The sequence below is a fragment of the Genypterus blacodes genome, unplaced genomic scaffold, assembly GCF_046128005.1.
Source record: "Genypterus blacodes isolate CSIRO-AG114 ecotype Tasmania unplaced genomic scaffold, CSIRO-AGI_Gbla_v1 ptg000111l_1, whole genome shotgun sequence".
NCBI lineage: Eukaryota > Metazoa > Chordata > Actinopteri > Ophidiiformes > Ophidiidae > Genypterus > Genypterus blacodes.
In genome coordinates, this window is record NW_027466915.1 from 1,691,736 (window position 1) to 1,704,390 (window position 12,655).

The 12,655-nt window shown below is 39.5% G+C and overlaps 1 protein-coding gene across 2 annotated transcripts; it reads right to left on the reverse strand.

Moving 5' to 3' along the window:
- Positions 1-4,996: 4,996 nt before the first annotated feature.
- zpld1a (zona pellucida-like domain containing 1a) lies at positions 4,997-12,221 on the reverse strand. 2 transcript variants are annotated; one of them, XM_076161395.1, is made up of 11 exons: positions 12,073-12,221; positions 11,436-11,549; positions 10,840-11,060; positions 9,554-9,735; positions 8,499-8,571; positions 7,932-8,029; positions 7,220-7,300; positions 6,961-7,132; positions 6,742-6,844; positions 6,469-6,498; positions 4,997-5,172 (listed from the first exon to the last, which is right to left on the reverse strand). In XM_076161395.1, exons 2-11 carry the CDS (start codon positions 11,539-11,541, stop codon positions 4,997-4,999), a joined length of 1,242 nt encoding a protein of 413 aa, XP_076017510.1. In that variant the 5' UTR covers positions 11,542-11,549; positions 12,073-12,221. The 2 variants fall into 2 exon arrangements, with proteins under 2 accessions (XP_076017510.1, XP_076017511.1); XM_076161396.1 differs by lacking the exons at positions 7,220-7,300; positions 12,073-12,221 and having other exon boundaries at positions 11,436-11,541.
- Positions 12,222-12,655: the final 434 nt, after the last annotated feature.

The window sequence follows — 12,655 nt, forward strand, 5'->3', positions numbered from 1 at the left end:
TTCTTTTAGGGAGGCACACTGACTCCAGCCATCTCTGAAAAATATACTCAGACACCTGGAGAACATCTTTTAATCATCCAGATGGACACTGGCCATTACCCGCAACTGCACTTGCTGGCATCATGGAAAGCTTTGCTTAGAGGCCCAGGTTCTCCTTAAAACCACACTCCAGCAGCTGTTTTCTCTGATGTCCTGGACTTCTGTTTGATTAATACAAAACCCTGCTGGCCAATGTTCCCTCTAATTTTTTTATGTGACTGAGTTACATTGCAAAATGGTACAGAAAAAAAGGTTATTGGTCTAATTCATTTACAGTTTATGTTGAATTTTATTTTATGCGCAGCATATTTCTTGTGCGCTGAGAATGTGCGAGTAGTGCGCGATTGCGCACGCGCGCAGCTTAGAGGGAACATTGCTGCTGGCTCTGGTTTTGCTTTGACAAAGTTAACAACTGTTAAAATTCTGCTGGCTACCTTCAGACAGCTTTTCATTTTGCAGTTTTCCCGTGGCTACACGTAAAAACAGTGTTTGAATGAAATGTCATTCTCCACTCGCTGCTTTGAAATGTGGCTTTCCTGTAGGGTCTTGACATGGGAAATAAACATTCATACCTGTCAAAGGAGCAAGATGAGGACACTCACAGAACACACTCCTAAATGTGACAACACAGTTTATACATCACAGACACCACTTCAATGTTTCCTTTAGGAAATTAAACAGTCAAATCAACTCTATTTTTTATTGATTCACTACAACTACTTTTTGTTTATTTTGAGCAAAAAATCAAGGGACATTCTCAGCCACCTTCCTTGTCAGAGACATATGCTTACTGTTCTTCATACTGAACAACAGTGGTGCTAACAGGTATTTAATTTCCTCTAGCCCCCTTTATCATCTGGATCGGCAAGCCAGGCAAGTATTCTCACCATCTACTTTTGTGTCTCTGCCACTTGACAAGGTCTGATTCAATTTCAATTTCAATCATTCATATCCCGCATTCCCTTGGGGAGGGTGAGGAGCAGTACGGCTTTTATGTCAACCATATATGGTACACAGTTCTTTGTGTACTACGTATTTGGACTCAATACTTGTGCCTTGGAGAGAGTGAATACTTTCTGAGCAGCAAAAAGTTTGTAATCACATGGCTCCGCAAGCCACTTAAGAACAAATCTGATAGGATAGAAACCAACCAACCATTTATCTGTCCAATTAGTAGGAGGTGACCCAACCTTTTGTCTACATCCACTGTCTGCTGTAGCGATTTTCTCCAGGTTGGGAGCACCTTTGCATTGACCTCTGAAATGTTTAACAAAGGCCAAAAAGCATCCAATTATCCATTACCAGACCTCTCCCCTCCCACACACACACACACACACACACACACACACACACAACTGTGACACCAACCTTATTGAACTGAGACATACAATATGAAATTGCAAGTATTACATTTTTGTGCACATATTCATCGTTAAGTCAATCAAGTCAATTAAAATAATAAATTCCATTCAGTGTTTGAGCTTGAACTTGTGACTTGGCTTATGAATCACGTTTCTTGATTTGGAACTTGAGTGCCAAGACTTGTTCCTTTACCAAGTGCTGTCTTCCCAAATGTCCCCATATCAGCTGGTCCATCACCAGCTGATCTCTTACTCTTACTCCTATCACCTTCACCATAGATTGAGCTGATTTCCTCTCTGAGCAAATGGAACCTAGGAGGATTTGCATTTAGATGCAGATGCCGATGGTGAAAAGTCCAAACAGTAATGAGCAGTCGTTAAATATTTCAGGGCATGTTAAAATTTGAAAATAAAAATTTAAGTTATCTTGTGAACCACAAACAATAACTCTATCAAAAGGTTATTTTCTTTCTTCTACTGGTTCTAAGTTCTACTGGTACACATGATGATCCTGATTTTCTTGTATTATAATGGTATTATTGTTATTATTATTGCAACTAGCTTCTTTTAACCATAAGGAGTTTTAAGATGTATCAAAAGTATTTTTCCTGTCTATGGTGGCAAATACTTCAAAAACCTCTAGCACATAATGATTTCATGCTATAAAAGTTCCTGTACTTAAATAAACAACAAAATGAATAAATAAATTAAAGTTTATACATTTGAGAGGCAAATGCAAGACTTTAACTAGGTCAAGTTAAAGCACTTTTCCATATCAGATACCATGCTGGTGTTACAGGTTTACACACTCATGCCGCACAATGGTAACTTGTAAATGTGAGCTGTGTTCATCATTTGATCCTCTGCAATATAGCTTGATACACTATGGAGCTTCACACAGAATATGGGTGGAGATGGGCTCTGTTACATTATATAAGAAAGAACTGAATGTAAAACCCTTCTTCCTCCCAGGCACAGATCACGCCTCCCTTTCTTTCTCATCATCACCATAAAACATACCGTTGAGCCAACTTGTTTCCATCCATCTCCTTTAAGGAATTTCTCAGATGTGAAACAACACCTTTTAAAGGGAAAGACTACATGATTGCCCTGCACGTTTCTCTTTAGCCAAAAGAAACTAAATGCTATCACCTCAGGCTTTGGAACATTATCAGGCCCTGTGCCAAGTATGGAATGTCTTTAACTTCCCCTCTTCTTCCCTCAGTCAAAAATACCTTAAATTAGTGCAAGTCATGTTGGTGACATTTAACAGGTCAGTGATTCAGGCAGCAGATTTCGGTTTAATCTCTATTTGGCCTGAGCTCACTGTGTAGTTATTCAATTGGGAGATTTGGGTCATGTGAGTTGAGCTGGGGGGATGTATTCTGGACAAAGATGCTCAAAAATATGGCTGGGGTGTTAAATAAATTTTGATTATCTATGCTGAGAGTCTGCACAGTATCCATGGTGCTGTACACTACAGCAAACGTAATTTCAAGCATCAATTATATGTATAAAAGAAAGGAGAGTTCTCCAAAGCTGTGCAGACTCTGTAAGTGTCTCGAGTGTAACCCTGATTTGAAGACAATTTGGTCCAACTCGTTCAATGATCTGGTCAAGACAATGTGTACTGTTGTGTCTATTGTTTAGCGAGCAGATTTGTTAAATCTGGGCAGTTGCACACATTTGTCTGAACAATGTGCAATTTAATCATCAGCCAGAGCATCCATGGCTCCATTTTCACCTCACACTGACATATTATACTTCCGTAATGGACATCGATTGCATAGTTATGGAAAAGGACAGTATAATTTCAATAATAAGTAAAACTGGAAACCAAAAACTGTGTCCAGCTAATTTGTTTATGATTTGTAGGCTTGACTACGTAAGCCCAAGCAGAACCAGCACCATGAATTTGATCTTTTGTTAGGATCAAAAGATAAAAACATTTTTATTTAACTTTTTATTAAAAATGTTAATTAATAAAACTTCCGACTTCCATGAATAAAAACCATAATCCAGACTGTCAACTCAGTGGGGCTGTGGCACTGAGCAAATTTAATTGATAGGAAGGGGGATAGCTACTGTCCTCAGCCAGAAGAAGTCTGTCCCTGATGGAGTATGCTCCGTAAAGCCTTTAGCTCCTTACGCAGAAATAGAGGTTCACAGTCCACATGAACAGAGCGGAGGAGCAGTAAACAGCGCTGGAGAGCTGCTCTACTTTGGTTTAAGCACAATACACCTAACGAGCTCTTTGTGATTTATAACTGTAGGTTTCCCAAAAAGGATGTATCACATGCATCGCTGACTGCAAGATTGAGCTCAGTGGAACAATAAATATGCAGCTGGTGCAAAAGTAGTATTTTGCCCTCTAGGCTTAAGTGTTTATCCTCAATACCAACAACAATCTATTTGAAGCCTGCAGCTCTGAGCTTTACCTGTCAGCAGATGTCAATGTTAAAATAGTAAAATAGTTTGGCCTCAGAATAACACTAAAGCCCAGTATCTCAAAATATAGGTATTGTTGCATCATAGAGAGACCATTGTAGTCTTTTAGGTCTTTGGGTCATAGGTTTGTTTTGGAACAGGTGAAATGGGGAGATACAGACATAATTTGGAGGTTTTCAGTTTCTGAGAAAGTTTGAGTGTAGATGTAGGAGTTCAAGGTAAGGTGACAGAATTCAACATTTTTTATCTGGTTGGTTGTTTCTCCTACTTTCTCCTTCTTTCCACTGTTCAGTAAGAGAGTGAATAGTTTTGAAGTCACACTACAATAACTCCTTGTCAGTCCACATGATTCTGGAAATTCTTGAGGAAATTATCTTTAATGTATGTTCAGAAATACAGCACGGGACAAGTAAAAGTGCAATATTTGCAACATGAACATACTTAATATACAGATCATTAATGGCATTTTAGGAAAACATAGAAACCATTACAGTGGTTAACACATACAACACAACTGAAACTGGATGACAAAGTGAATGAGCAAGCTACATATTTAGGCAACACAGGTTACTTCCTATCGATTGATTATCATAAGACTACCCCTCTAATGAGTAGCAAAATTAATAAATTAAAGCTTTATTTTAATTATTATATCAATACATTTTAAGAACTTCTATTCTGCTGAACATCCATGTCTCACTTGATCAAACTTTAATTAGATAAAATATATTATAAAGCAGAGTCTTTTTTATTCTCAAACACAGTTGTCATGTTGTCATTGAAGGTTTTCTGCATTTGAGTCACAAAACAAGATGTGTGTGTGTGTGTGTGTGTGTGTGTGTGTGTGTGCTCCTGACCCAGTCATTCACTATTACTGTATGTGTGCTTTATAGTTGAGCCTGAACCCTGCGGTTTAGAAGCTGTATAAGCTGTGAGGTATTGAATGAAGTTGTACTCATGCACGGGAAATTATCATTTGCATAATGTAGCCTGGTTTAGATTTATACTAATGAACATTGTACAGATCTGTGAACATTTCTCTAAATCAAGCTTTATCTTGTGTTTGTCTTTAAAGTGGATCTACACATACACATCTTTTGCTGGCCCTTCAATGGCAGCAGAGAAGCATTTGTGTTGAGTTCAGGCATTCAGTTGAAGGCTGGGTTACGGACTCCAGACAGGTTGCTGAGCTGAGTGCTTTTGCCTTTGAGGAGGGTGAGGGAGAAGATGAAGAAGCAAACGCTCATGACGCCCAGGATGATCACGCCTGAGATGAGTGCGCTTGTTATTGTGTTCATTTGAAATTCTGGAGCTTTCAGCTGAGCTAAAAACAGCAACAACACAAAGACACAATCAAATCTGTTCCAAGTGTTTTGATGTGTTCCATTAAGTGCTCTTAAATGTGCCTTAGAGGCTAAATCCACCATAAAAAAACTGTTATTGCTGTCTGATCTACTGTGCATTTCTTGGTCCATTTTGTCTGATGGTGTGCTTTTCTTGTTCTCTCGGATAACTGATCTAATTTCTACAACCTTCAATGCTACTCTATGATGCTATAATGCAGTATGATAGCAGGATTTGTCTATCTGAAACAGCAGTAATCAATGAGCACCAATAGATTTGAAACAAAGACCCTCAAATCCATTTACAGCTTTAACATGTCTACTGTTTGCCCATGCATTGTCCGGACATGATTGACCTGATTTTCCTGACTACATGTGGAGAAGGTCTGACATCTCACATATTGGACCTGTGTCACAACTATGCAGCTTTGCAGGCAATGCATGGAGCAGGAACATATTCATGAGATAAAATCCACCTATAAGTCCAAAACCTGCTTCATCGTCTTGCAAGCTTCTCTTTAATAAAGATAGTAAACTAATAAAGTTACTTTGCAGTTACATCTAGAAAATGACAGCCCGCAAAAAAGTTAATTTTTTTTTTATAAATAGATGAAGCTCGTCCATAGAACATTTCTTCTCCACTGACTTAGAATTCAACAATCCGACAAGACATCTCGATAAAGGAAAAAATGTGGAGTAAGCTGCAAAGATCTATGGAATTAAAGTAGCAGTTGGTAACTTTGTATGAGAGGCAGAATGAGGGAGTACACTGACATGGCTCCCTCTGGGCCCCTGCTTATCTGCCGCACCATAGCTCTCTGCCTCCACATACCCTCTCATGGCCCCCCACAGAGGCCCGGTCTGGGTGAGAGACATGGTTTAGACTTCCAAATCAGAGCGCACCAGTATTAGGTCTGTTCAGAGAGCACTCAAAATCAAGATTTAATGAGGATTTCAGACACTTTTCCTTTTTGAAGTTACCAACTGTAGCTTTAATCAAATTTCCTCATGTGTCCTGTTTTAACCAATTCAGTGATGTGACATTTACTTGCCTGAGTAAATAGATTAAAAATCACACATTGTCATTATCACGATATCAGGTATAGATGAAGAAACTCCTGCAAGGCCCTCAGTATCACAGATTGTTCATAGTGTAGGAGTATACGATGTGTTTACCTTTATTTTGAAGGTGTTTTCTTCATATCATATATTTGCAGTAATGCATTAAAAAGTGTGGGTAACATTTGTAGGATTTGGATTGAATGCAAAAATCTTACCTAGTTGAGAGTTGTTGGTTGGTGTTTCATCTGTAATACACAGTAAAAGTGTTAAAAGCAGATTAAAGTATCTGTGACATTTTACATTTTATGTTGTATGTTTTATATACAAACATGTCAAAACATAATGAAGTCACAGAGCTGTTCAAATAGGCACAGTAAAAATCGAGCACAGTAAAAGAAGGATTTATGGTGTTACTACTGTAAGAATGGTGATCTATGTAGGGGGAGAATTTTCCAGAATGGAATGGAAGGAATGCTATCCGATCGTACCACTTCGAGTGATGATTGGACCAGCAGTCAGGACAGCATTTCCAGATGCAGGGTTTGATTCCTTTCCCTCAGAGACGTCTCTCTTTCTCCTGCTGCCACAGATCTTAGAATATAGACAAAATACACAAAGGATGATAGAATGTAAAGAATGACATTGTAATCACTTATATCAGTAATCATGATCGTCATTGGTGTATAAATGTCCTTTGTCAGCCTCACCGGCATGAGCAGGGGACAGTCGTCTGAGCGGCACAGCTTGGTGACACAGTGCAGGAAGACAGTGGACATCTTCTGATTCTTGTGCTTCACAAAGCGGAATACTTCAAAGGCAAATCGGCCCATTTGGCTCTTCCCGTTCTCAAACACTGTGGTCTGAGGGTCTTTTTCACAGCTTTTAACAATGAAGATGACAGACAGTGTTGTTAGGAATGAGAGGGAGAGAGACTAAATTATGGATATGCTTTCAAATTGGAGTTACCTGAAAAAGAGATCATAGCGGAGGTCATCGTTAGGATTTCCAGAGGGTGTAGTGTAGCAGTAATCCATGAGAACATTCCATCTATTTTAGATCAAAGATTAGAGAATGAGTCATGGTGTCATGCATATTTAGAGACTAATCAGACCTTTTGGTTCCCCTCTGGTGATCACCCACATCCAAAAAAGAAGAGTGAAGAATTAATTTTTCATCATTTGTATTATTAGTATTATTGCTGTTGTTGTTATTCTTTACCATGCATTCCCAGTGAGCAGTGAGCTCCCAAAGAGCCAAAAGTAATTTGTGAGCAATAACAATGTGATACTGATACAAATGTGTTCAAACAAAGTCTTTAAATATCTGACAACCAATATCAGTGAATTCTTTAGAGGCTGTCAAGAACTAGGGAAATTTACAAAATGTTAAACAGGCCATTCACCTTTTAGAAAAGAAACATTCATGAGGCAGTGGGGGATAAAATGTTTACATCATGGAAGCACTCGGTTTGGGAAGTCACAAGGGAAACCAATTTCAATAAAAAGAAATCCAATGATGACGACGATTCAAATTCATTCATTCATGAATCGCAGATATGCTAACCCACTCAGATCCTTCTGAGGGTTGCACGTTTCAACTGCTGTAAAAAAAAACTGTGAAGTCCACACATGCAATCCCTGCGTCATTGAGTTTGTATGGCTACATGTTGGGATAATACCTCCTGTCCAGGTTGGTGGCTTTGACAGCTGCGAACACCCGCGTCTTCAGCGTGAGTCCTGCCATGGGGATGGACAGCTGCTGAACGTATGACGAGTCCTGCGAATTCACACAAGCAACAAAAGCGTTTCAGCATATGTGTGACATCGCCCATTCTCCCCCATTACCTCATTGAGTGACATTTATTCATTTTCACTGCAGTTCATGAATTGCAAAATGTCCATTATCTGATTTCCATAGCATCGCATTCACTTGTATTTGGCTCAGATAGACGAGAGAATTTAGAGTAAAGTCTGAAATAAATTGAGGGTAAATTGAGTATAATCTGCTTCAATTACAGGATTATGGGTCATTTGTTGGGTGCTTTAGCAGCATACAAAAGAGTTTTCTGAGCCTTTGGTGGATCTGACTATGCTCTGTAACTGTCACAGTCACTTCAGATAGGTGCATATTCTGTTATACATCGAAAATTATACAGGTAGCATATTTTTGCTATATTTCAGCTTTATAGTTTATGTATCAGTAAATGTCGGTGCAGTTACATTTTCACTAAGCAGCGTCTACTTACATTGTAAAGCAGCAGATTCAATGTGCTGATGAAGGTACCATTGCTTTCCTTCACTGAGATTGCAGCAGCTGACCTATAATTAACATAAAAATAGATCAAAACTACAGGCATGATAGGCTGACAGATGACAGATGATAGATGAATATGTTTAAAACTATTTACTCACTATATTAATTAGAATTCCGAAACTTCAGTGACATAATTTGAATCTAGTACATCCAGTGGGCTTCCATTAAAAGTCCCCTGTGTTATATTCAAATACATCAACTTAATTTTGTTCAGATATGTGGATTGTGAAGGTAACTGAATGCTTGTGCTCTGAATCAGATCATCCATCCATCCATCAACTTTCCACTGCTTGTGTGAGTCTGATCTTTGATTTAATCGTTGCTGATTTATATATCTTTACTTGTAAATGTGGTGATGGGACTTGATCAGTTTGGGCTCAGCTGCTTTCATCAGCCGTCTGGATGACAGCTAACAGTGACATATTTAGCTATAAAAAGTGATGCAGGGGTTTTAACAGATTTTTCCGTCTCAGAGATGAGTTTCTGCAGGTGGACGTAGTCACACAAAAACCTTGCCTGGTATGAAATGTTCTATACTGTTTGACGGGAACTTTCTAAAAAGGTGTGAATATCTGAGGCAGTGCCTTCATCAGAGGTGTTTGTTATATTTTGTCCATCTGGTTTGGAGCACCTCACTACATGTACTGTACCATCTAAAAAAAAAGTTTTAATTGGAATATACTGCATGATATGATAAACAACTGCAGCTGCCAAAATTAGCGTCCACGTCCTCCAACACCGTCTCAACAAAGGGAGTACGAAAAGGGTTTTATATCAAGGATGATTTAAAAGAAAACCCCATTAAAAATCAATTTAATGCCTCCTTGAGATTAGAATGTAAGTTTAACTTGTGTATTGACTTGTATATTGAATGAATGAATGTAAATCAGACCTGAAAGTATGATAGAAGTTAACACTTAATAACAGGTACAGCAGAGCAGTTGACCCCTGATTTAAAGAGTGTGTGGACTTGCTGATGTGACTTACGAGGCGAGCTGTGTGTTGTTGACCAGGTACTCCAGGGGGTAACTGCAACTGAACTTGTACAGCAGCCCTGGCAGGTAGCTGATGGTGGTAGGGGGATCTGGTGTGTCGATGTACCCTGATATATTCCCAATCTGCACCAGTGACAGGTTCCCATAAGCATTGGGTCCTTGGGCTGTGGAGACCTGCAGCAAACATAATTAGTGTGGGTAATCTTCCTCCCCCTCCTCCTCCTCTTCCTGGCTCACTAACCCACCACCATTATTTTTCTGTGAGCACAAGACAAGGGTCGATAACATCATCCACTCCACTGAGCATGCTAATGCACCTCACTAATCCCAGCTCATTCCCTGCTTATCAGAGATGGAACCCTCCAGGAGCTGCCCTGTTCCATTAAGCGCAGCACTCTGCTGAGTGCTGTGTTTAATGGAACAGAGAGGCCAGAGACAACTCAGCAAAGACACTCAGAAACTTCAGTCATCAACTGGATCAGGAGCTCAGAGCAGTTCCTTTACTAGGAAAGCTGCTACCAGAATACATTTTTCTTTTTTTGTCAACAATAAAAACATTGTAGACACTGGACAAGACAAGAGCTGCAGAGAATCTATCTGCAAATGTCACTGACCTGATACTCTTACAATCTGTAAGCAAAATTATATAAACGGAGGTACTGGGAGGTACTTTGAGAAACAGATATCTTTCAATATACAATTATATATAGTAAACATAATGTTTTATCGATATTATTATATTACTATGACCTGGGATGTAAAATAAAAAGAAAGAAACAACAGAAGTGAGACAGAGTAATTGTCACAAATCACAAGTAAGTCTCACCTGACCATCCAAGTCAAGTCAAGTCCTAAAAAAGTCCTCATATGCTTTTTTTTCCAAATTTAAAGCCAGTAAATTGGTAAGATCGATTACCACAAATTATGGATGGACTTTATGATTAGAATTAGTCAATTTTCATGCTTGTAAAACACACACAGATTAGACTAGTTAGAAAGGTTATATTGTATAATATTTGATCTTTGGTTAGGGGAAGGTATCAAGCGACATAAGCCCGAAGAAAGTCACAATCTGGATCATCAAGCTAATGAATCTTAGTATGAAACATTTGTCAGAAGGTCCAATACTGATTTTGAATTTCAGTTATTACAGCAGTGGCCGGTAACAGCAGGACACACACCAGGTCATCCACAGTGACGAGTGTCAGCAATACTGAGTAATTAAACGTGCAAAGCAGTTAAGCGCTGGCTATGAAATGAAAGCATTCCGGTTCATACCACTAAGGAATTTCCACAGGACTCCAGTGTTGCCAGGCTGATGCTAAAGATTACAACAGTAGGGAAAGTGTTGTTATTGATGAATCCCCGGCAGTGGGCATCTCCATGGCGAGCGTTGAGAGCCAGGTCAGAGTCTGAGTAGCCGGAGAAGAGGACGGGGCAGAAGTTGATCTTCAGGGTCATTGTCTGCACCCCACAATACACACTAATATCCCTCTCCGCTGCAATACACACACACACACACACACACACACACACACATCAACACGAGTCCCAAAGTCATTTCCTTCAAAAAATACAAATAAATAAAAAAAGTACAATACATTAATTTGTGTTTTTATGAATTTGAAGGTAATGGCAAGAATGGCATTAATGCTTTATGTATTGCCATAAAACTGAAGTATAAGCTACAGAGTAAAATTTTAAAAGTTTTCCATTAAATTAAATTTTGTCCATTCCTAGAAAACTTTGCAATTAGATTAGATGGTAAAATGCGATGTTACTACATTAAATTTGATTGAAATAAAAGTTCATGTTCACAAGAAATCAAGCAAAAAGTGTGTATGACTCCAAGTAAATTTCTTTGAGTTCCTCACCAGGGAAGCGGCTGTGAAAGTTGGCGTCACAGTTGTATCCATTGAATTGAGCTCCAACTGATAATGCCTTGCTAAAGAGTAATAGAATCAATAATATATGTTCCATTTCAGCACCTGAAAGAGAACATGAGTTTGCACTTTAGTTTGTCTGCTTTGAAAATAAAGCCAAAAATCAACTAAAATCATGTATACATTCATCTGAAATTCTCTGAAAATATGAAAGTATTTGTTCTTGTAGTGTATTGATGTAGGGAAAGAAAAGCTCCCCAAAAGATCTCAGTTTTCTCCTAATGGTTTTGACTTCAAGAAGCTCTTTGAGAAACCTGCCAAACTGTATCAAAGCAGTCAAATGTCACACTGAATTATCCTTGAACACCTGCAGCATTGGCATCAAAGTTATATGAAATTATTTTGCACAATACACCCATAACAACTGTCATTTCCAAAGTAGAATGGCTTATCTCGCTCTGTTAATCTCATTGTGCTGTGAAAACCCCTTATCAGATTATTGTCAGTCACAGATAAGAGTCTCACTTCTGAGGAAACTGCTAAATTAAACCAGTTTTTGGCTTCCGTCTCTGTCTCAGTTTGAGGTAAAGACGCAGCTCTTTGCTCCGTGAGCTGGATTACTACTCACCCTGGTTCCTGGAAGCCGGCGATTCAGCGGTTCTCCATATGCTTGGGACAGGCGATGGAATGGTCCGCACAGCATCCCTAACTCCTCAACTAGAAACAGGACTCGGGAGCAGGGGGGAAAAAAAGGGACCCTACACATAAGAGATTCATTATTTGAACATGCCAACAAAAAAAGGGCTGTCCAGAGCGAACATGGGAAAGTCCATCAAATATGAATGTGTTATACAAATCCTTTCACGTCGGCAGAAACATGAGGAGGTTTTGAAGTTTCCCACTCATATCCTTTCGGCCCAATCTGGCTCTGTCACTGCTCACAAATGGTTTGACGCCGCAAGAGGTCCACTGTGGTGGGTGGGAGGGGGATTATCTTTTCATCGCTCCAGTGGCCCTGGCCTGCTGACTGAGCCCTTCTTTTCTCCCCCCCGTCCCGTTGGGGAGCGCAGAGCCCACCGAGCAGGCCCTTGGCCCCGGGAATCCACACTTTTCATTCTTTGTGTTTTCCGCAGCCCTCAGTCAGCACAGCAGCAGGGAATCTGCTCGGTGGGGCCGTGAGCCGCTGCCGGCCTCCTACCTGATCTCCAAAT

What these genes read in the sequence shown, in the direction of transcription:
- zpld1a (XM_076161395.1), bottom strand. Translation starts at nt 11,541, where the DNA reads ATGGAACATATATTATTGATTCTATTACTCTTTAGCAAGGCATTATCA. An exon ending in CGCTATGATCTCTTTTTCAG is followed by an intron (nt 7,133 to 7,219) that starts GTAACTCCAATT and finishes CATTGTTAAAAG; the next exon opens with CTGTGAAAAAGACCCTCAGA. An exon ending in ACTGTCCCCTGCTCATGCCG is followed by an intron (nt 6,845 to 6,960) that starts GTGAGGCTGACA and finishes CTATATTCTAAG; the next exon opens with ATCTGTGGCAGCAGGAGAAA.